Raw genomic sequence first — 21,938 nt, 5'->3', positions numbered from 1 at the left:
GGCCACAGACCGCCATATGCAAGAGAATTCAAACGCCTTGGCATTTTCACTGACCAATTTGAGGAAAAAGAAATGGACTGAGAAGGAACCCAAAGTGTCAGGAGACCAAACCCTGTACTCAGATCTGAGTGGGGGGCAATAATACGATTGCAAAAGATGAAGGAGACACGCAAAACTATTGATCTCATGATCCTTTCAGTAGTCTTCTAAGCTTGAGAGTCCAATCATGTCGTCCACCCCCATTTGTTTCCAAGTAATCGCAAACTTTAGCCTCTCTGTCCAAGGCCAATAAGGAAATGTCTGGGAAAGCAATGTTAAAGCGCTGGTGTTGAACATCCATAATCATATTTAAGGGAGTTAGCTCTGCTTGCTCTGGTGTTTAGTGCGTGCCATTTTTATGCACCAAAGATCAATGAATTTTATTTCCACATTAGTTAAATGAGAATTATTATTTTTTTCTTATAAGATGTACATTCTACACAAGAACAAGAGGGACTCACTCGTACACAAAGCTCTCCCACCTCATGCAAGCTATCTCTATTATGAGAAAAGGGAAGGAAACAAAAGGAGATAAAGGAAAAAAATAATAAAAAAGAGTGCACCCGTGACATGGATCTAATGCACATGTGGCAACAGAGGACTTGCTACGAGTTTTGCTGATTGGATTCTCCCCGATGATGAAAGGTTCTCTTAGCTTCGCTCAGACAGACTTTTGGATTGGTTATCTTCCTCGTTCCATGAGGGATCCACCTGGGGAAGCTGATACTCGTCGGGTTTCAGAGCCAAAGCAAAATCCGGCAGGGCCGGCGCTGTCTCAATGATCCTGCAAGCGTGGCACATCATCCACATCAGTAGCTCGAACCACCACTCCCCATTTCATATAGATATCATCTGATATCTATATGTGTATGAATTTATGTATATATGTATATATTTGTGTGCACATCTATATCTGTATGCATGAATTTGTGGCTGATGTGTGACTTAGTTTATATATGTGGAGGTCAATCTAAGAACGCGCCTCTAGTTTTGCATTGTCTCTGAATGAACGTATGTATAGTGTGCACAAGCATGCATGCACTTACATGTATCATGTATGCCCGTTGCTATTACATATATGCAGTTCACATGCAGGGGAGTTTCCACAAATAATTTAAAAAAAAAACCTTGACGGGTGTGGCTCTTTGGCTTAAAGTCATGGGTATGCTCCCCAGTGACAAGGGGGTTCAAATCCCCCTGCAGTTATACCGATGCGTGTCGTTTACGGGTGATTGCACGCATCCATAGGGACTAGTCCCGCCCTAAAATTGGGTGGGAATACCCTATGTCATAAAAAACGAATAAAAGTTTAAAACTCCAGGTTTTTCTCTAGAATAACAGAATAACACGGTAACTAAATTTGCAAAGATATAATTAATTAAAGATGGAAAGAGAAAGGTGACCAAATTAATTTTCAGAGAGAAGGCTAATTTAAGCAGAAATGCATGTGGAAGGGTTCTCCACCAAAATAGTTCCTCCATTTTTCGCTTTTTTGGCATGGAATAAAATGTTGCTGTTGAAACTATATATGAACAGAAATTAACCAGAGGGGTGAAAGGATCAAACAAATATTTTCATCTGTGAAAGGATCAAAACAAGATCAGTTTTTCTAATATGAATGGTCTTTTGACTCTTTCTATATATGTTCAGAATAATCCCTTATTTTACATTATTAGCATAAAAAATATGTCATAGTATTTTCATATCCTGGTAATTTGGGTAGTTTTGAATAGCGGAGATGTCTACCACATGAAACGGAGGGAAATTAAGAAAACCACGTGTATTTGTTACACAAGTAACATGGGCCAAGTGAAATGGAACTATATGCTTATACAAGCCATGGAAGCATTGAATCAAAAGAGGGAAAATCAGATACATGCATTGGCGATCACAATTCAAATTAAAATTTACTTACTTTTCATGATTGTATAGATCCCGGTTGATGCGCACCTTGCTTAATGCGTCTCTTGGGATCTTCTCAGAGAGATATTTCATAGTACCCCACAGAGGAGGATTCCTAAAAAAACATTGGTAGTTAAAGGATGTGAGTTATGTGTAGATGATTCTCTGTGAATTGTAATTTTGGCAGTTTACAATGATTTCCAAAATAGTTGTCTCACTAACCTTGAGGTTGGAGGGGCTGCGTTGAAGGCTTCACATGATTTTTTACTTTCTTTGAGGAACTCCTCTGCTGCTTGCAGAGCAGCTACAGCCATCCCATGAGATTTCTCCGTGTTCCCTTCATCGAGGATTAACCCATGATAATAATATGCAGCAGCCTGGAAAAAATATTCGTAAATACGTCATATGTAATTCAGATTCGCAAATACACCAGAGAAAGGAGGTCCAGTTTCCTTTTTTCTAATGATCTACTTATGTTTATATACATCTGAAGCGATGAGCACACTTTGACCAATTTGGAAACACAGATGTTCACTAGTTTGCTCAAGTTACTAGTTTGTTCAAGCTCCAAGTACCAAGTCCAAACTCCATTTCCATAAAAGCCTGCCTTTTTCTACAATCAAATGGGAAGATTCTTTTTGTAACAAGTTTTTACGTCAAATAAGTCAACTTAGAAACCATAAGACCAACCACATTAAGTAAATGACAAAGAGGGTTCAACCCAACATGTACACAAATAAAGAGAACATTATAGAATTACTTTTATGAAGTTATGAACAAATAGTGTCAATAATTACCTATACAAATCTTTCCCGCGAGGAAGTACTTGGTTTCAAAACCTTCTATTAAGCAGTTAGCCTGAAGAGTTTAATAAGGCTATATATAAGTATTTATGACCAAGTTGTCACGGTCCTGCTAATCCTTGGCCTTGCACTCGTGTGATGCTCATGCAATGCCCTAACATTAGCCTCGAGTCAGACTAACCCAAGTGACCCATCCTAGACCAAGGCCAAAAAAGATTAAGGAAGCACATAAGAGTGAATGGAAGGCCTTGTACCGCTCTCAAGTAAGAATGCTTACAATTTCTAAGGTTTCAAAGGTGAAATGCAAATGAGGAGCTAGGCTCCCTCCTACACCAGTGCTCCTGATCATGCCATATGGAAATCAAGTTGTTATGTCCAACAAGTTGTACATGCCCAAATAAAAAAATAAGCTGTAAAAAAATAGACATGACAATCATGTAATGGTCGAAGACCACCTAAGAAACTTCTAGACTCGCAAGAATTCTCCATACATGCACAAAGAAATCTTAAGAATACTCTAGAAATCCTACACATCCCTTCAAATATCTACGTACTTCCAAGCCTTCCATGAGTCTTCACTCCTTTAGACTTATGAAATATTATCTACTGCAGGCTTGTATTGAGCCTCCTTTAGGCCTATAAAATGGGATTAAGGGAGAGCACCTATCATCCCATGAAAAATTCTAGTAGCCAATCCTTGTAACCCAACTCGCTCATTCCTTCGTAGGGCCACTAATCAATTGTACATTTGAGACACTCCCAACGTTACCCTCCTCCATTTGTACAATGAGGACCATGCACGAGTCCATAATACAACTCCAAGATGGGACACTGGTATTACCTTCGCGCGTGCATAGGAACTCCATGCCGAAGATTTGTGGAAGTCATCACTGTAAATGCTGACAGGTCGACACACCCCTCTCCACCCACAGATCTTGAAATCCATGACTTTGGCTATCGTGCATTGATGCGGTAGGTCTTCGAGTTTACGACCTTTACGGATGAATATTCTTTTGCTAAGTTGTCAGCCTAATCACTTGGCCTCTTCCTGCAACATGAAGTTGCGAGTTGCGCCTGTATCCACCAAGGTCCTTGTGGCCTTTTCGTTGATGCACACATCCATGTACATCAAATCTCTCTTTAAGGTTTTAGTAATCATTGCTTGGCCCTTGATTGCTTTGATGAGTCATAGGAAAGACCCATAGTTCCTCCTCTTTGCTCTCACTAGTAGACTAACTCTCTTTTCGTTGATCCTGGCTCGCGTAAGGAAAGAAGAAAGAGTTAAAAAAAGAAGAAGAAGAAACACACGTGTGAATGGAAGGATTTTTATTGGTCTCTAGTAAAGAACTTTTACAAGTTTTTAGAGGTGATTTGCAAACGAGGAGCTCACCCCTACATATAGGGTCCCTTTTTCCTGCTCCAATGGCCATGATCATGTCATATGGCAGTCATCTAATGGTCCAGGATCACGCTAGAAACTTTTATACTCTCTAGAATTCTCCATATACATCTCCAAAAAGGAACCTCAAGAATACTATAAAGCTCCTACATATCTCTAGAAATATCTACATTCTTGCACTCTAGGACACCTCTCTAGATTTCTTGAGTGCTCTCCGCTCCTCCAAGCTTCTGTGGATCCCACTTTAGGCCTATAAATGAAAGCAAGGGAGACCAATTGTCATCCCATGACAGGCTCTCCTTAGGAAGCTAAATCTTTTTTTTTTTTTGGTTTACTACATAGGTATACCAAGGGGGGGATCCACAGAAGGTTGGAGGAGCGGGGTGGGGACACCCTACGTCATCAAAAAAAAAAGGGGCCTCCTTTAAAAACCATATGCAAGAATTTCGTCTCATAAGGCTCAAGAGAAAACACCCAAACACTAATGCCATCAATGTTCAAAGCCATCAGTGTTCTCCTAAAAGGGGCTTGTCATGTTGTTGGTGTCAAAAAAAAAAAAAGGCACAACAATTTTAGAGGAACCCATAGGTGGACATTTGTCTCTAGTGCAATGCTTGGCTCCTTAGCTTCCTGTTTCAATCTGTCCCGCTCCATAAATGATGTGAAGACATAGTATAATGTGAAAGTGATCTATAGTATCTTTTTCAACGTAAAGGTTATGTACGAGATCTTTTGGACATTACCTCCATGCCAAACCAAAAACACCCCCCTATTTATTTCCAAATCAAAGGGCTACCCCTATAGAAGCAAATAAGTAATGCTCTTTTGAATTATGAGTTTGGAAGCTGCTTGCAGATAATTAGTAAAAATCCTTTGGGGATCAAGAAACTCAGAATTTCCCTTAGATGGAAAATGGTGAAAGCTATATTTCCCTTGTGCCTCAATAACACATTGATGAAAATGCCTTTAAGTCCTTGGATATTGAATCCAACATTTCCTCCCTTACCACCTCACTCCTAGATTCTATAATATAAGGGGTGGTAAATCCAGATCGTGCTTACCGAAAATTATGCTGCTGTTTATCACCACTTCAGTAGTATTTTTTGTGATGCTTGAATGTGATAACCACTTCTAATATATAACATATAAGGAAAGATATGATAATCATAATCATGCCACACATTTTCTTTTTAAAGCATTTGATCATTGAGGAGGTAGGGATAATAGGCAATGTGCAAGGATGTAGTATCATGTTTACTCCTGAAATTAAAGTTTTAAATCCAGCCTGTCTCTACGTGTATAATACTGTATTATTGGTGCTTTCACAATATTAAATTGGCTATAGAAAACATGATTCAACTAAAGTTCTAACTTCCAAATAGAACAAAAACGGCATAAAATCTTCAACAATCACAAGCATTCAAGATTGCAAAATAAGTAATGGCCCGGAAATCAGGAGAAAAAAAGAATATGAATGAGTGTAAAAGAACCTGATGAATAACTAGAATGGTATATGATAGAATAGATGAGAAGAGAAGACTAGATACCAATAAAAATACCTTTGCTTCAAGATATTTCCACTTAACAAAGAGTTGATGCTTTCCCCCCCAACCATTCGTTAATGGAAGGTGCATAATGTTCTCTTCAGCCTGAGGAAAATAGCATTACTTAGCATAACAGAAAAAAAATCGTGCAGCACCACATTGGTTTCTCCACATTTATAGGCATGCCATCCAAAAGAAATTGCAAATGATTATAATTAAGCAATACATATCAAACTTGTAAGTTGTAACATAACTGATGATAAAGGAACCAATACAATGAGCGTGTGAATGAACTAAAAGTAACTGGAGGGACAGATAAAACTTGTTAACACCTCATTTTGCATGGGATGCGAATGAACACAGTCTAACACTCTGATGATGAGCAAGTCCGTTCTTCTAAAAAATAATGACCTAAAAACTCTAGAAGACAACCCAAGAAAATGTTTTCCGAAGAAAGGACAAGAAAATTCCTGAGAAAACCCTTTCTAAAATGCCGAATCTTCTAAAAAGACCAAAAAATCCCTGGAGGCATCCAACCGGATGGGCTCCTGCCCGATCTAGTCAAGATAGCGGATAAATCTCAGCATTGATATTGTTGTTCTAAATTATTAAAATTTTATGCAGAAAAATATTAGAAATTTTTTCCTCGCCAAAAGATTCACAAGATTGGATGTTTCAAATGAATAAAGGAAGGATATTACTTCTCTCCTGGCTTCCAACTCATCTTGCAAAGCCTTAAAAAATCTTTCTGGACTTGCAATTGTGTAGTTATGGAGAGAGGTTACAAAAACAGAGACATGATGCACTACACTGAACTACTGAAGACGGTGCAGTTGAACAGTTTTCGCAGGGTCAGGGAAATAAGTGGCGACAACAAGGTAGGTGACAAGAACACGAGCTGAGGAATTCCAGCGATATTGGTGCGTGGAAATGAAATCAGGCACTAGAATAAGTGTATAACTAGTGCTTGAAGTTAACAAAACTTCCAGGAAAGAGTTGGGCAAGCAAAGCTTCCTATGGAGGGGTTGGGCCTGTAGCTCAAACGGTTGAGGCTTTGTTTCTCAACCTTGAGGTCTCAGGTTTGATCCCAGCTTACCGATCAAAAAAACAAAGGCAAGCTTCCCATGGAAAGACAACACTTAGATAACAGAAACATCCACAATACAATTTACAGAAATCAAATTTTAGGATGAAAGCTTGCTTTTATTCCATGTAGAGAAAACACTCAAATAAATGAAGCCACGCATAAATGAGAACAAGACAAAAAGCAACAAATTAAAGAAAAAAAAGAAGAGAAAAAACAGCAAATTAAGGAAAAGGTAGATATAAATTAAACACACACAAGGTTATGCATGACAAAAGAAAAAATTGAGAGGGAAATGTTTTGGAAATCCACAGTACCACACATGGCTGGTAGTTCATTCTTGAGAAGAAGATGATTGTAAAAATTCCAAAAATTCAAGTAGAAGAAACCTCTGGCACAAAACTACATAGAAAATGTGGGATTAAAGCCATGCAACTAACACAAATCAAGACTATGTACAAGCTGGGAGGCTGATATGATTGGTTAGGTACCTTCAACACAATAAATAACTGTACAACTAACAAACAAGTCAGAAGAACAAGTTATCTCATATATGGTATAACCGACAAGAGAATCATCAGCATAAAGGTGTAAAAGCCCCACATTATTGGCATGATGCACTTGATGATGATAAATAAAGAATGTGTCAATACCTGATGCCAGTACTTTACCATCTCACATGCAAGCCTTCGTTTCACTGCCAAGGTGGCCTTAGTACTATCAATTGCCATTCCAAGTTGAATATCAACACCCTAAATCAGTAATGAAAAGGAAAATATCAAAAGATCAGAGAGAGAGAGAGAGAGAGAGAGAGAGAGAGAGAGAGAGAGAGTAATTTATCTGTTTCTATAACAAAGTCTAACAATTTATCTGGTTTTAGAAGAAGCAAGAAAGATTCAACATGCACCCCAATGAAAATTGGACTTCAAGAATGAAATAGATTCTAATCATTCTATATATTAATACAAGATTTTATGAAACTAAAATTCATAACATAAACATTTCAGAATAAGTAAACCAAGGCATATATTCATTTACTAGAAGCTAAAGTTTGAACCGGTATCCCTGCACACTTCTTTATATACTCCAGTAGTAGTACACGACTATGAACCATCAGACGTGTCAATTTTTTATTTTAAATGCATCATCTATTCACTGAAAATTCAGAATCTCGGTCACAGAAGTTTTTCTTAATATTATCATTCAAAAAAAAGTTTTTCTTAATACGCCAATATTAGAATAAAATATATACACTCAAATGAATACCTGGTATTGACAAAACACAAAAGCATTAAAATCCACCCAAAAAGAGTATTAGTGAAATCAAACACAACCGTTACAGTGGATAAGCACTAAACCAGGAACCAGGCATTCATAAACTCCAATGAGAGGATGAAGAATGCAAATGTTTCCTGCAGGATAGCACTGAAAAGGAGAACTCCAGCTAGATTGTTACAGTATCAACGGATGACGGGAAATTAGAACTCACCTGTCCTAGTGCTTGGAGAGAAAGAGCTCGCATCATTCCTTCTGATAGGTCCACTGGAAGATCTCTCCTACAGTTACAGAATGGTCATAGCAGTGAAGATATTTGCAATGCTTCACGAACATGATTGCAATAATAATCCTAAACTCTAAACATACTTTAACATCAACATGCAGTTCGATCAGTTTTTCATTTTGTTCAAATAAAGTATTTCATCAAAATTCAGAAGTCAGGCACATAAAAACTAAAGGTTGGTACACAAACAAGAATGGTAAGCCATAAACCTAAGTTCTGGCGGTATCTGAGGGAGAACATGTCGAATAGCACAATCCAAATATCCTGCTGCCTTTAGGAAAATATCAACCGAAGTCTTTCTGCTCTCTGATGCAAAACAACAGAGGAAAATGAGAATGTGCATTGGATGTAAACAAAAATTGTGAAAGAAAAAGAACAGATAAAGGGTAGATTATAAGCCCTCCATATCATAATTAGCAGGAACAGTTAATGCCAGAAACAATTACACCTCTGCAGGTGGGACGAGAACATAGAATTTCCACTCGTGATTGATAAAAAAGGATCAAGCTAATAAGTTAGTTTTATGTACAAAAAAAAAAAAAAAACTATAGAAATGACAATGAAAACTACAGTGAAACACATTTTATCAACACCAAATACAGATTGAACTTCCCAAACAAAAGTTTTACAATTTCCAAACTCTCCACTAGTTAATTTGCAAAAGTTCCGTGCATTAAATATTTTATAAGTACATAAGCCAGCCTATTATTTTGTCAGATTTTTCTTGAAATTCTTAAGAGGCTGCAATGACATTGAGATACCACCTAAAATCTTAGTGTATCAAACTCCACATTTAACAGCCATCACACATCGAAATAAATTACTTTACAAAATTGCCAAGTATAGCATACCACAAGAGTTTGAAAGAACAGCCAAACACTTTTCAGGGGCGAACTAAGTAATGAAACAGTATAGTTTGTGTGTGCTTGTTCCTGACTTCCTGTAAACATTTAAATTATTTAATGATATGGATTGATTGAAGATTGTAGCCGAGTCACTATCAGGTTTTCAGTGAGAAGATGGTGTTTGAGTTCACGAGGGTGATTTTGAACATAGGTATTACAGAGAACAGGGGCATAAAATGTCCTGCCTCACTTAAATATAAACAAACATAGATATTACAAAAGGAACATTTGCAGCACAAGGTCCAACTCCAAATACCCACCTTCGGATACTTTTGGCTGATAACCATCTGTAGATGTTTTAGGACGAAGCAATAAATTGGCCTGTGATAAGGATAGCATAGCCATCAAGTGTAGAACTGACAGTACCTCATACCAAGCATTTGACATGGCTGTTTCCTGGAAAATAACAAGCAGTATTACTTCTAACTGAAGGAATAAAGAGAGATGGGAAAATGAGTAAATTTTCAAGCATTAAAGAAACTCTCTCTCTTTCTCTCTCTCTCTCTCTCTCTCTCTCTCTCTCTCTCTCTCTATATATATATATATATATATATATATATATATATATATATATATATATATACATACACACACACACACACACACACACACACACACACACACACACACACATAGACACACACGCACGCGCGCGCGCACACGCACAGATACCCACCTCTGCATCATCCTCCTGATTAACCCATACAAACTGTACCATGTTGTTTAGATGGCTTCCTGTACATCAGTCAGGCAGATGTCAAAGAATAAACATAAACGAATAGATATGTCATTGCGCAATAAGTGATTGAAGTTTAAGGTGAAGGGCTGGGCTCAAGCTACCATGTTTTACTAATCCTAATAAAACTGGCAAGTAATCTTCAAGAGCCTGCTGAAGATCAGCCAACGTTGAACCTCCTGCAAACATAAAATCCATTTGACTTTATCAGCATTATATTTAGTCCAACTGCAATGACCTTAGGGGTTGTTATCATTCAACAAACCATGTTGAGTAGCTGTTTTTCTCCTTGGCTTTGTGGCTGTAGGAGCTTCTTGGCTAGCCATGACAACTATTCGAGTTCTAAGCGCAGAGAGACGTTCTGCCAAACTCTTGGACAAGTCACTGAGGGGCTGAGAAAAGTCCAATGTTTTAGGGATGCGTAAGCCAGGAACAAATACGGCCATCTCCCCCACATTTCCCGGCCTTCTTCTTATTCCGCCACTATCTTTTTGGGTTGATACCAGGCATCCCATATTCTAGGACCTATTTCTGCAATCATATAAAAGAGTGGAAAATGTCGTGAAGTTGGCATTCTTCTCTAATATATCCAAACACACCAAAGTGAGTGGAAAAAGTAGCAACATTTGAACTTTTTATTCAACCTGGCTAATTAACAGCAGAATGAAGAAAAAATGCATAACAACACAGTAACTTAAGAGTAGATCACCAAAATTTGGAATAAAAAATCTTTGAGGGAATTCATATCATTACTTAAAACTAAGGCTCTGTTTGGATGCTAATTGCATGAATCTCTCTCTCTCTCTGTTAACTCGAATCCAAATAGAATAAAGCATATGGCTTTAACAGGGGTTTAATTGCATCCAAAATCCTGCCCACCTCCATGGACTTTACTTGCCCAAAGAATGCTTAGGCATCCAAATAGAGCCTGTGGGAAGCTTCCAGAAGCAGACACAATACATATGATATATAACTCCAGACCAACAAATCATATAGAGGATTAATTAATTTCCAACCAAAATTCACATAAACACTCAAAATTCTCAAGGCCATATTATTCTTTTCAATAAAAAATATTATTCTTTTCACTTCTTTTTCTTCTATCTTATTGGAATAACTGAAATTCTACTTTTAAAGAAACAAGTGACAAAGCAGAGATAACACATAACATAGAAATCTTTGATAGTCGACAACTCATGAGAGGATCATTTAACCAAATGCCAATCAACAGAGCTGGTGACTTGCATATAATATTTCGAAGGCTGTTACCTAAGGTTTTTTGAGACATACATAGTCAAAATTCACATGCACATATTAGTTCTTTAGATTTTCTGAGACATACATAGTCAAAATTCACATACGCATATTAGTTCTTTCCTTGTTGTTTCCTCTTTTCTATTTTTTTTCCTTTTGCGTGTGTGAAATCCTACTCCAAATGAAACAAGACATCATGAAGAAATGACACATAAGATAGGGATCACGTAAATGCAAACAGAGCAGTTCACAACTAATATACAAGGGTCTGTTTCTAGCCATGGTAAAAAAGGACAGAAATTTTGCAAATCACGCGGCCCATATAAGTGTTTTCCTCTTCCCCCTGTTCTTATTTTTTGCTGCCCAGAATTCTCCTCCTAAAAATGCAAGACACTGAGCATAGGTGGCACCCATCATACAATAAAACACTCTAAATCATAGAAAGGAACTATCAGATGCCAACCAAGAGTGCAGAGGCTACATGTGAGTGATATTTGATTTCAAAAATTGCCGAAAAGTAGTCAAATTCACGAGTTTATTTATTCATTTCACTTTCTTTCTTTGTTGTTATTTTTGCTCGTGACCCAAATTTAACTAATGAGACAAGACATCAATAAAGAAATGCACCGGAAATAATTTTTGCTCACCTTTTCGCCTACTGAAAGCTCAATCGATACGTCAAAGCTTCTTTTGATCTCTGTAGAAACACTTCACGGGTCAGCACATGAAAAAGAGAGGGAAAGGGGAAGAAAATCACGCAAAAGCAATATTTTTTTCAACTTTTAACCCCAAAGTCCGGTTCCTTTGACTTGTGGCAATAAAATTCAAAACGCAAGTAAAACCAACCTCGCAAATTGACCTCAATATAAAGGGTAAAGAAGACAATGTCTCAAAATAAAACTCAAAATTCCGGAGAAAACGTGAAAGTAAAGAGAGTTCAAGCAAAAAGGAGAAACCGAAAGCAAATTGATCACATCAGACACATTCATAACAGTAAAAAATCATCAATCTAAAAGAAATGCGAGTAAAGGATCTCCAAACGACTTGAAACAAGCAAGAAAAAAAAGAAGGAGTAAAAGTAGATATATGTAGGTTTCCGAATTCATAGATCGGACGAATTTTGAGTCAGGTGAGGTAGAGTTGTTAAAGTAAACAGAAAGAAGATCAAACTGTTCGAATTAAGCAAGGAAAAATTTGATTTTTTTTTATGCTTGGAGTGAGTACAATCGATTAATAATAAAGTGTTTGAATTAAGCAAGAAAAAGAAGAAGAAGAAGAATTTTTCGATGATTGGAGTGAGTAGAACAGATCAACAGACATAATTAAACCAAAAGAAGAATCTACAAGAAAACATCTAAAACAACTATAATTAAACAAGCAAAACCAGAAAATCTGAAGAATTAAAAATAAACATCAAAGAAGATGTGTGAAGTGCAAAATAAAAATCGAGATCCGATAAAGGAAGAATTCGGTATTGAAATCATACCTCTAGAACCGTCTAGAATCAGAAAAATTAATAAAAATCTTCCTTTCAGCTTGGAAGTAACACTGGTTCGAAGCCCTAGAAAGAGAAAGAGTGGAGCAGATACTGGTCGGGAGGCGTGAAACGGAGAAGAGGAGCAGAGAATTTCAAGAGTTGGAATCTAATAAAAGAGAGAATTGGAAAATTTTCTCCGCTAGCATAGCGTCCGAATGGCGCCTGAATTGATATTTTTAAAAGAAGGATTTTTGAGGTGGGTGCCTGCCTCCTCAGATTTAGATCCCAAGAAGCGTATCCTACACAAAATTGGAAAGGGGCGTGGTCCTATTTATATGTGCCCTCTATTTATATGCCTTCATTTTTTACCTCTTCATGTTTTCTTGCTGGCTTGTGTGACAGACGTAAAATAGACACCCCATCCCTATATCTGTGGGTCTTACTAGATCTCCTTTAATTTTTGATTAAAGGGTAAAAACAGGGGTGGCCAAACATTGTCGGGGATCCAAAGCATTCATTTGGAAGGAAAAGGTCCCTCCAAAAATCAGCTCCATTGGATCATTTTACGGGGTCAATTTGTAGGGTGGAAAAATGGGCAGTAGTATCTGTCCATTTTCACCCTCACAAATGGACATCTTATGATGATCCAATGCAGCTGATTTTTGGTACGCACCCTCCATTCATGATGGAGCCTTTCAAATGAACGCTTAGGATCACCCCAACAATGTGGCCCCACCCTTATTTTCTGCACTCGAGCACATAACCCTTTTCTCTAAATTTTTATCTAATTGCGATTGGTAACTGATATTGGCACCACTATGTTTTTATAAATGCACTGATTCATCTTGTCTTTTACTATTTAATCAGCTGCCAAAAGGTTATTAACAGTTCCCCAAAACTGAAGAAGCCAATTAAAAATGAAAAGGGAAGCTGAGTGCAATTATGAAAACATGGTAGTGCCAATATCAGTAGCCTTGTTATCTATTAAAGACTTAATAATATAATTTTTTTTTATAGCGATTGAAGTTCATGTAGATGTAAATTTCTATGGCTAGTAAAGCTATATAGTATGTAACATCTGTAATGGAGAAATATTCATACAAATACTTTATTAATTTCTTGTTTACCTAGCTTAAATTAATTGTTATGTAGTTTTTCTCAAAGATAGGCTACAGTTTAGAGTTCGTTAGTTAGACTCCTTTAATGTGTGATAATGGAGAACGGGTCGTTCATGTGCAGTCCTTGCGTTTTTTAAGACGCTAATCTAGCATTCTTATATTCATTCATATAGGCTACTGATACTGCCACTACCATGTTTTAATAATAAGCCCAAGTCACCTCATCTTTTATTATTTAATCACCTGTCAAAAGCTATAAAATTCCCCAAAAGCTCTCATGCAGCCAATTAAAACAAGGACAAAATGAGTTCTGCTCATCATCAAAACATGGTAGTGCACAAATCAGTAGCTTCTTATATTAATAAGTAAGTATTTTTACAGGTGTAAAATGGTCACATTATTGTCTCCTCCTGTCTATTTCCAATTTTGGGAATTGCTAGCGTCCATTGCAAAAGGCATTTCGCAGCTGGTCTGTCCCATGTCAGACTAGCCACCTCATGAATGGAGACAACAGCTGCTGTCTTCATTCATGAGGTGGCTGATCAGACATGTGACATGCGACAGACCAGCTGTGAAATGCCTTTTGCGATGGACCCTAGCAAATCGCATCCAAGTTGAAAATGAGTTAAGCAGGCGTCACAGGTGATGTGGGTTTAAACTCACGCATACATATACATACAACAAAAAAACAAAAGAGTAAAGTAATTTGGCACTGTACCTGTGTTGAGAGTAGAAGAAAAAACAAAAGAGTAAAGTAATTTGGCACTGTACCTGTGTTGAGAGTAGATGAGTTTCACTATCTTAATATTAAGATTACTGTAGATCAACAATCCCGATCACCAAGCACATATGCCAAGCGTGCTTTGAATAATAATAGTTTTTGTCAATCAAGATTCAAGACTAAATGATCTCGCGCACTAGTCTTGTTCAAAAAACAGAGTTAGAGAACAACACAAAAGGTTAAATCTACTACTATATAGCTTGAGAAAAAAGGAATTTCTTTTCTTTTTCGGTAGATTTACACATCCCTTTTGCTGTTATCTAACATATTTCTCTATGAGAAATTATTTGAGGGTAAAATCGTAATTTACATACGAAAAGTACCGACCCAGGGTATTTGTCTATGACAATTACGAAAAAAAAACTACCAAGAAGAGGTAAAGACATATGACAATGACGAAAGAACTACCAGCACGTTTGTAAAATATTGACGGATTCCGTGCACTTGAAGAGAAACAATAATTATGGAAACCTCTATCAATTGGAGGGCTAGGATCAGCCTATATCGATTGGAGGGCTAAGATCAACCTATGAAAATGATTTAACGGGCACAACCGATTGATGTTGTGTTCCATCACATTGTTTGTTTGGATCAGCATATAACCCGCTATAGATCGAGGGGTTCGTATCAACCTATGAAAATTATTTTTGGGGGCACAACCTATGTAGGCAGTGGCCCATCTAATCGACGGTTTGGATCATCCTATGGTACGGGCCATACCGTGCATTTTAATAAAGTGAGGAGTGCGGTCATCAAAATATGGTGAGTAGTGCCATTATAAAATATGGTAGTGAGGACATTAGCACTATATATAATTTGAAACCATCGTTGTTACTTATATGTTCCCACGCGGGTCGGGTTCAACCCGAATGTGGGTTGGGTCGGGTTAAGCTTTTTCGCAAATCGGGTTGGGTTGGGAAAAATCATCCCGAATTGGAAATCAGGTTGGGTCGGGTTGGGCTGTCGGGCAACCCGATCCGACCCGAAACCCGAATTTGGGTTCCATCTGAAGAAGTTTTGTACATGTGTTTTTCTTTTTCAATACTGAAATAGTCTCCACAGTCCACAATGGACGGTTTGGATAATCCTATGGTGCGGACCATACCGTACTTTAATAAAGTGAGGATCAAAATATTGTAGTGCGGATAGCATTTCCCTTTGTTAATTGTTAGTCCCTGTTTGGTTTGGATTTTGAGAACCAGTTCTGAGTTAAAAACTAATTATTGGTGACTCACTATTGGTTCTAAAAATCCAAAACAACCCGCCTTTAGTTAAGGTGGTCAACAATTGGTACCATATCAAATCGGGTCAACCCGACCCAATCCAACCCGAATTGGAAATCAGGTTGGGTCGGGTTGAGGAAATTGCAAATCGGGTTGGGTCGGGTTGGAATCGGGAACTACTTTTCCTTATTCACTATGTGCGGGTCAAATTACGGAAAGTTTGATATTACGAATGCAGGACACCTGTAAAAATATTGACGAATTCTGGGCACCTTAAGAGGAACAACAATTATCGAAACCTCTATGGATTGGAGGGCTAGGATCAGCCTATGGAGTTATTTTACGGGCACAACCTATTTATGTTGTGTTCCATCACATGGACGGTTTAGATCAACCTATGATGTGGTATGTACAATTCTTTGTCAGCCCGTGCATCGCACGGGATTTTTTGCTAGTATAAAATAAAATAAGTTAAGATAATAATGCAATTAATTTTTTTTTTTCTAGAGTCCTTTTATGAACCTTATCATCCCTGTTAACTCGAGAGATGCTCCCCGAGTCAACCCAGTAATTTTCTTTATCTTTAAAATAATGGGAGGTTCCTGTTCCATGGTGAAGTTAATTATTAGACCGATACTATTTTATTCATTTTCACTAAAGTTGAGGAAAAAGTGTAGGGGATAACAAAAATCTTGTCTTCTTTTACTTTGTTCAAGACAAAGAGAGAGTCAAATTTGAAGCTTCTTCGCGTCAACTTTAAAAGGTCATATTTGCTTCACAATCTCAAACTATTTTACTAGTATCACAATTCATTGAACATTTTCAAATAAGATTGTTAAGGATGATTAGCTAACGAGAGTATGGACAGTGCCTCTGTCATTAAATATTTTTTAGATCAAAATGTGACTTCTAAGCCATTTGAAGCTTCCATATTAAAAGCATCCCTAGTCACATGGTGGCCCACATGCAACCATGCATAACCATCTCATTTGTCTCATGATGGCCCACAACCAATGATCTCAATTATACATATACATGTGTGATATGTGGGACCCAAGGTTGATTATTATGATCGAATTTTAATAATCATTGATAGGATATCTATTGGCGTTATTTGTTTTGGATTTTGAGAACTGATTGTGACTTTGTGAGTCTAAAACTGATTATCGGACTCAAATTTACGTTTAGGCAAAGTTTGGCTGGCAACCATAAAAAAAAATTCAGGGAATATTTGTTTATCTAATGTAAGAGAGCTATAGAGAGAGAGCATGTGATGGGGCTCGAAACAGAGAAATAAAATTCTCTATTTAAAATAGATTTTTATTTTCCCTGTTTTCCACCGTATCCCATGCTTTCCTCACTCATAGCTCCGCAAATCTCACTCTCTCTCCCACGTCTCTACATCTCTTACACTAGATAAACAAATATTTCCTAGATTTTTTCATGGCTGCCAATACATGCCCTTAATTTTGAGTCCAATAATCAGTTTTGGACTCTCATTCAGTTCTCAAAATAAAAAACAAACAGGGCTTAAAATTTTTAAATATGTTTACAAAACTGTGGGTGTTGAATTCAAAACTAAAAGAACTGCGTCAGGAGTTTTTCTCTAGGGAAAGAAAATGTTTAATAACTTCAATTAGTTTAATCCTTGATGTTACATTTATGTATTATAGTCGTGGGCATCTCTTTCACTCCAGTGGAACTTTTCTTAAAGACAAAAAACAAACAACAGAACCGGTTCTTACAATATTGTTCTTTTTGTTAGAAAATGATTTGCAAATCTGTAATTTAGGATTCGAGAATACCTTATAACGAATTAACCCTTTTACTTAAGAAGACAGAAATCAACAGTAATTATTCTGCAAGAATCAATTGTAATAAAATAGAGAAATAGTTAGACCACATATCGAGTTGAGGCACGAAGGATCTTCGCTGTCCTTAAGGCAAATATCGCCCCCACTATGACGAATCAATGGTGCAGATGGGCGTCTCGGCGTATGCCTCCAGGATACAACAACTCTTGCTCTAAGGGTGTGCACTCACGCAGCCTGGATGCCTAAGAATTCGCTTATATGTGCCAAAAGCCTTGATCAGAAAGCTTGGGGGAAAAAGATAAAAAAACCAGAGAAGAAGAAGAATTCATCAAGGATATCTTTCAGTTTTCTCTAAAACCGATTTTATTGAAAAGCAATCGACACGTTAGGGTGAAACATCGCACTCTTTTAGTGCGTGAGAGACGTTTCTCAAACGGTCACTAAACCACGATTAAGGAATCTCAAATGGTAAAAAGAGTTAAAACAAAATAAACTCTTGAACCATTAAAAGAAAAAGAGAAAAAATAAATAATAGAAAAAAAAAATCCTTGGGCCACGAGCGTGACCGGGCCGGGCAGCGCGCGCGTGTGGTAAGATCAAAAGCCCACCGGACCCAAGTGGGCGATCCGTGCGCGTAGGATCTCCATGACCTCTTGCTCATTCACAAGCAGGGGCGATGCCAGAAATTTTGCACAAGGGGGGCAAAAATTATAGTAATTTTTTATCTATCTTAAAATTAAGATAGAAAAAATTTCTATCTAAAATTTTGCACAAGGGGGCAAAAATTATAGTAAATTTTGCACAAAGAAGGGAGATAAAAATGGTAACATTAAAATTTTAAACTTGTTTTCTATCTTAGGGATTATTGGAAAGGGGGGCATATTTTTTAAAAAGGGGTAAGTATAAAAAAATATTAAAAAATAAAGGTATATTTTTTTTTCCCAAAAAATAAGGGGGGCAATTGTCCCCCTTTCCTTACATGTGGCATCGCCCCTGTTCACAAGGCTAAGAGAGTGAAAGTATATATATGGCCACTCTCATCCTCTCACACTTCCCATCTAGGATTAAAGTTTTCTCATGACTTTAGTTCTTTTGGAGAGAAGCCCAAGTAATTTGAATGAGAAGTCCAAAAGCATACATATAATGACTAAAAACACCCAATTATAAATTTGAATTACAAAGACTTTTTTCACATAAAAAGTCAACACTTTTAAGATGACTAGGAAAAAAACTACCTTTTTATGATACAAAATTATGGAAATTAGTACACTGTCATCTATTTTTAAAAATCGACAGAACTGAGGGTCAGGATCATCCTATGAAGAAGATTTTGAGGACATGGCCAATCAAAACCAAAATTTCGGCCGAAATAAATGACTGTTTCGGTTTTGATTGATTTCGGTGTCGATCATTTCGGTCGAAATCTGGTACAAAACCCGAAAACAATATTTTATTCATTATTAAATTTCGGTGAAATATTAAAAAAACAGTTTTTTTTTTTGGGTCAAATTTCGGGAAAACCAAAATTTCGGCCGAAATAAATGACCATTTCGGTTTTGATTGATTTCGGTGTCAGTCTCCACTGAAATCCGAAATTTAAAACCATGGCCCTATTAACAAAAACATGGTAGTGCCAATATCATATCAATAGCCGTGATCTAAGTTGATTTTTTAGAAAACATAGAGGGGCCGTTTGGATACGCGGATTTTAGAATCCAGGTTTTTAGTTTGAAAACAGTGTAAAAGAGGGTTCATGATCAAGTAGTTGTATGCTGTCCTGACAGCGTTTCTTGGATTTTAAGTGGGAAATTCAGGTTTTAAAAATCTCTGCTGCATCATGAGATTTCTAAAACCTGGAAATATGGGAGGATCTGCTACTCTCTTGCAGTCGTAAAGAAGGGCGAGAAGTAAAAAACGAGTACGAAACGACGGCTTGTCTGCTTCTTCTCTTGTCTCTTAGCTACAATTTTGAAAAAATCCCGAATTCTAAAATCCTTATATCCAAACAGCCCCAAAATGTTTAAAGAGAAGGTATAGTGACGGTGTGAGGCGGGGTGTCAGCCCGTGTTTTTTAATATGCGTACTATGGGATTTGCTAGGGGCCATCAAAGAAGGTATTTCAGCAGGGCCATTCCATGAAACTACCAGTCACTCCAGTAGCTTAAGCTGTTGGGAAAGGCTTATTTAAACATGGGAAATGATTTCTGCGCTCCATTGTTTTGGGTTCCGTTTTCATAGTATTTCATTTGGAAAATACTTCTAAAACGGGATCCCGTACTGAAAATAAAAAAAGGGTAAATATGGCCGATTGATTTGGGTTTATGCACACGTGTCATTAAATTTAAGAGTGGCTTGGATGGGCAAGGGAGAAATTTAGTGAGGCAGGGGTTGTGGGGCCGTTAGAGTGGGACCCCACAACCTAATAACGACATGAACTAGTTGATAAGGAGAGGACTAGCTACCCACCGACCTTGAATCTTCTACTGTACACCTGGAATAGAGGACACCACGTGGCATTTCTAGAGACGCTGACGTCATCAGGCCTCATCATAGACTAGACGAGGAAAGGAGGGGCAATCAAAAGCAAAGTTATTTTTAATAGACACGTGGCGTCTTCTCATTTTTCTTTTTCGTTCTACGTTCCTTGCGGGGCAGGACTCACGAGAGGGACGGTTGGCCGTTGCTCCTGAAAAGGATTTCATAGGGACCGAAAACCGTTGTGGTGGTGCCACGTTATACATTGAGTTACTATCTCTTGTTGTTATGAACCGGACCACCCTCATATCTCATATGGGTGGAAGTGCCTAATTTTAAGGGGCTCGTACGAGTAAGTAACAGCCAATGAAAAGAACCCCAAATCAAAGGAGAATGTGTAATGTACCAGAGTAAGTTGTTTTTAACAGGAAAATGATATATGCACCCTTTTCCCAGCATTTCCACAATCGCTATGTTTGTCATCCATTGGAAACGATTAAACTTAGGCATTATTTGCAAATAAATTAAGAACAATTTTGGTGACATCCAAAAGGAGGACCTTAAGTTGTTTAATCGTTGTTCAAACTTTACCTCGAGCTACCATGAAATCACGGCAAACCTCTTTCAGTCTTTCCTTTCCTTTGATGTGTCTTGTAACTTGAGATCAAACTCATGGCCTCAATACTTACTCATGACTCAATAGGGAAAGGACCACGGCCCAACATCATGTTGAGCCGGCCACATCTCCTGACCCCATGTCATGGCTCAAAACCTCTCCCTCAACCACAGAATACAAAAATGTAATTTTTGTCCTTAGGCTCATTCGGTCGCCTTCAATCGATAGTGCCTGGCTGTTGTCGGCGCTAGTCGTGGTCTGTCGCAGTTAGGGCACACGTGGCTCTATGCGAAAGGAGAACTCACTCAAAATACATATATATGAATATCATGGTGGGGCAAGGAAGATGATATTGCCAATGTCATGTCTTAGTTACAATGATTTGAGCTTGTAATATTAGATCCTCTCACGATAATACCAAAGTTTTTATCTTTCATAGGAAATGAAGAGGACAGTAAAGAGTAGTGACAGGAGGAAATGTGGTCACCCTCTCTTCTTTATAAGACCACGCTCGCTCCTTGTCTTTACATTGAAAATGTCACCATTAAGAGCATAGAAACGGGAGTAGAGGGCATCATCTTAAGAAAAGAAACATTCAAAAGAGGCGTGTTCTTACAAATCTATGGGAAACATAGCAAAAAAATCTACACGAAAACTAGGAAACCTACAAATAAAGGGCACTCAAAACCAGTAGAGCTAGCCACGTGTTACCTTGCACAGCATTGTCATGTAAACGAATAGGTTGGTGTACTTTGACTGAATGTCTAGATGCCGGATTCTCAGTCCCATCAATCGCCTAAGCAGATAGTTGGCCATTTGACACTCTTCTAGAACAATGTGAGTCAGATAGAATTATTGATGCACGGTTTAGAAGCTGATCTCCGATAGTTTGAATTACAGACCTGACCGGGTCAACTCGGTTTTACCTTGGTCCCAAGTTTAGCTCATCAAGTCAATTAAAAGCTGCTTTGATTAGTTGGCGTTCATGAAAACATAGGATGCACCATTACAAGTCTAAGTGCCATTTATCTCAATTCAATCTCTATTGTCTTCATCTTTCCTCTTCTTCTCTTCTTATCAGCTTTCCTCGTTCTTGCCTTGTCTTAAGAGAGAATCGCATCGCGAAATTAGACCTGCTATTAAAATCGGCTTATATATAAGCCGCGTCGGGTCTCCACTCAATCGAGAGCTACGAAACAAGCCCGTG

General features: G+C 37.7%; 1 protein-coding gene across 1 annotated transcript; it reads right to left on the bottom strand.

The window, feature by feature from the left end:
- Positions 1 to 409: 409 nt before the first annotated feature.
- On the bottom strand, positions 410 to 13,034 carry LOC143886892 (uncharacterized). Its single transcript, XM_077391061.1, has 13 exons — positions 12,714 to 13,034; positions 11,875 to 11,924; positions 10,239 to 10,504; positions 10,078 to 10,152; positions 9,914 to 9,972; positions 9,498 to 9,633; positions 8,542 to 8,638; positions 8,261 to 8,327; positions 7,425 to 7,523; positions 5,703 to 5,792; positions 2,164 to 2,318; positions 1,955 to 2,056; positions 410 to 823 (listed from the first exon to the last, which is right to left on the bottom strand). Exons 3-13 carry the CDS (start codon positions 10,486 to 10,488, stop codon positions 691 to 693), a joined length of 1,263 nt encoding a protein of 420 aa, XP_077247176.1. The 5' UTR covers positions 10,489 to 10,504; positions 11,875 to 11,924; positions 12,714 to 13,034; the 3' UTR covers positions 410 to 690.
- Between the last annotated feature and the right edge of the window lie 8,904 nt (positions 13,035 to 21,938).

Source organism: Tasmannia lanceolata, unplaced genomic scaffold (genome assembly GCF_043159265.1).
Source record: "Tasmannia lanceolata isolate RefF3 unplaced genomic scaffold, GAP_Taslan_0.1 ptg000011l, whole genome shotgun sequence".
In the NCBI taxonomy this organism is placed as follows: Eukaryota; Viridiplantae; Streptophyta; class Magnoliopsida; order Canellales; family Winteraceae; genus Tasmannia; species Tasmannia lanceolata.
The sequence above is the reverse complement of the archived record's forward strand: the minus strand, read 5'-3'. Positions and strand labels throughout refer to the sequence as shown.

What these genes read in the sequence shown, in the direction of transcription:
- LOC143886892 (XM_077391061.1), bottom strand. Translation starts at nt 10,488, where the DNA reads ATGGGATGCCTGGTATCAACCCAAAAAGATAGTGGCGGAATAAGAAGA. An exon ending in CAGATACCGCCAGAACTTAG is followed by an intron (nt 8,328 to 8,541) that starts GTTTATGGCTTA and finishes CTGTAACTGTAG; the next exon opens with GAGAGATCTTCCAGTGGACC. An exon ending in TGGTAAAGTACTGGCATCAG is followed by an intron (nt 5,793 to 7,424) that starts GTATTGACACAT and finishes TATTTTCCTCAG; the next exon opens with GCTGAAGAGAACATTATGCA.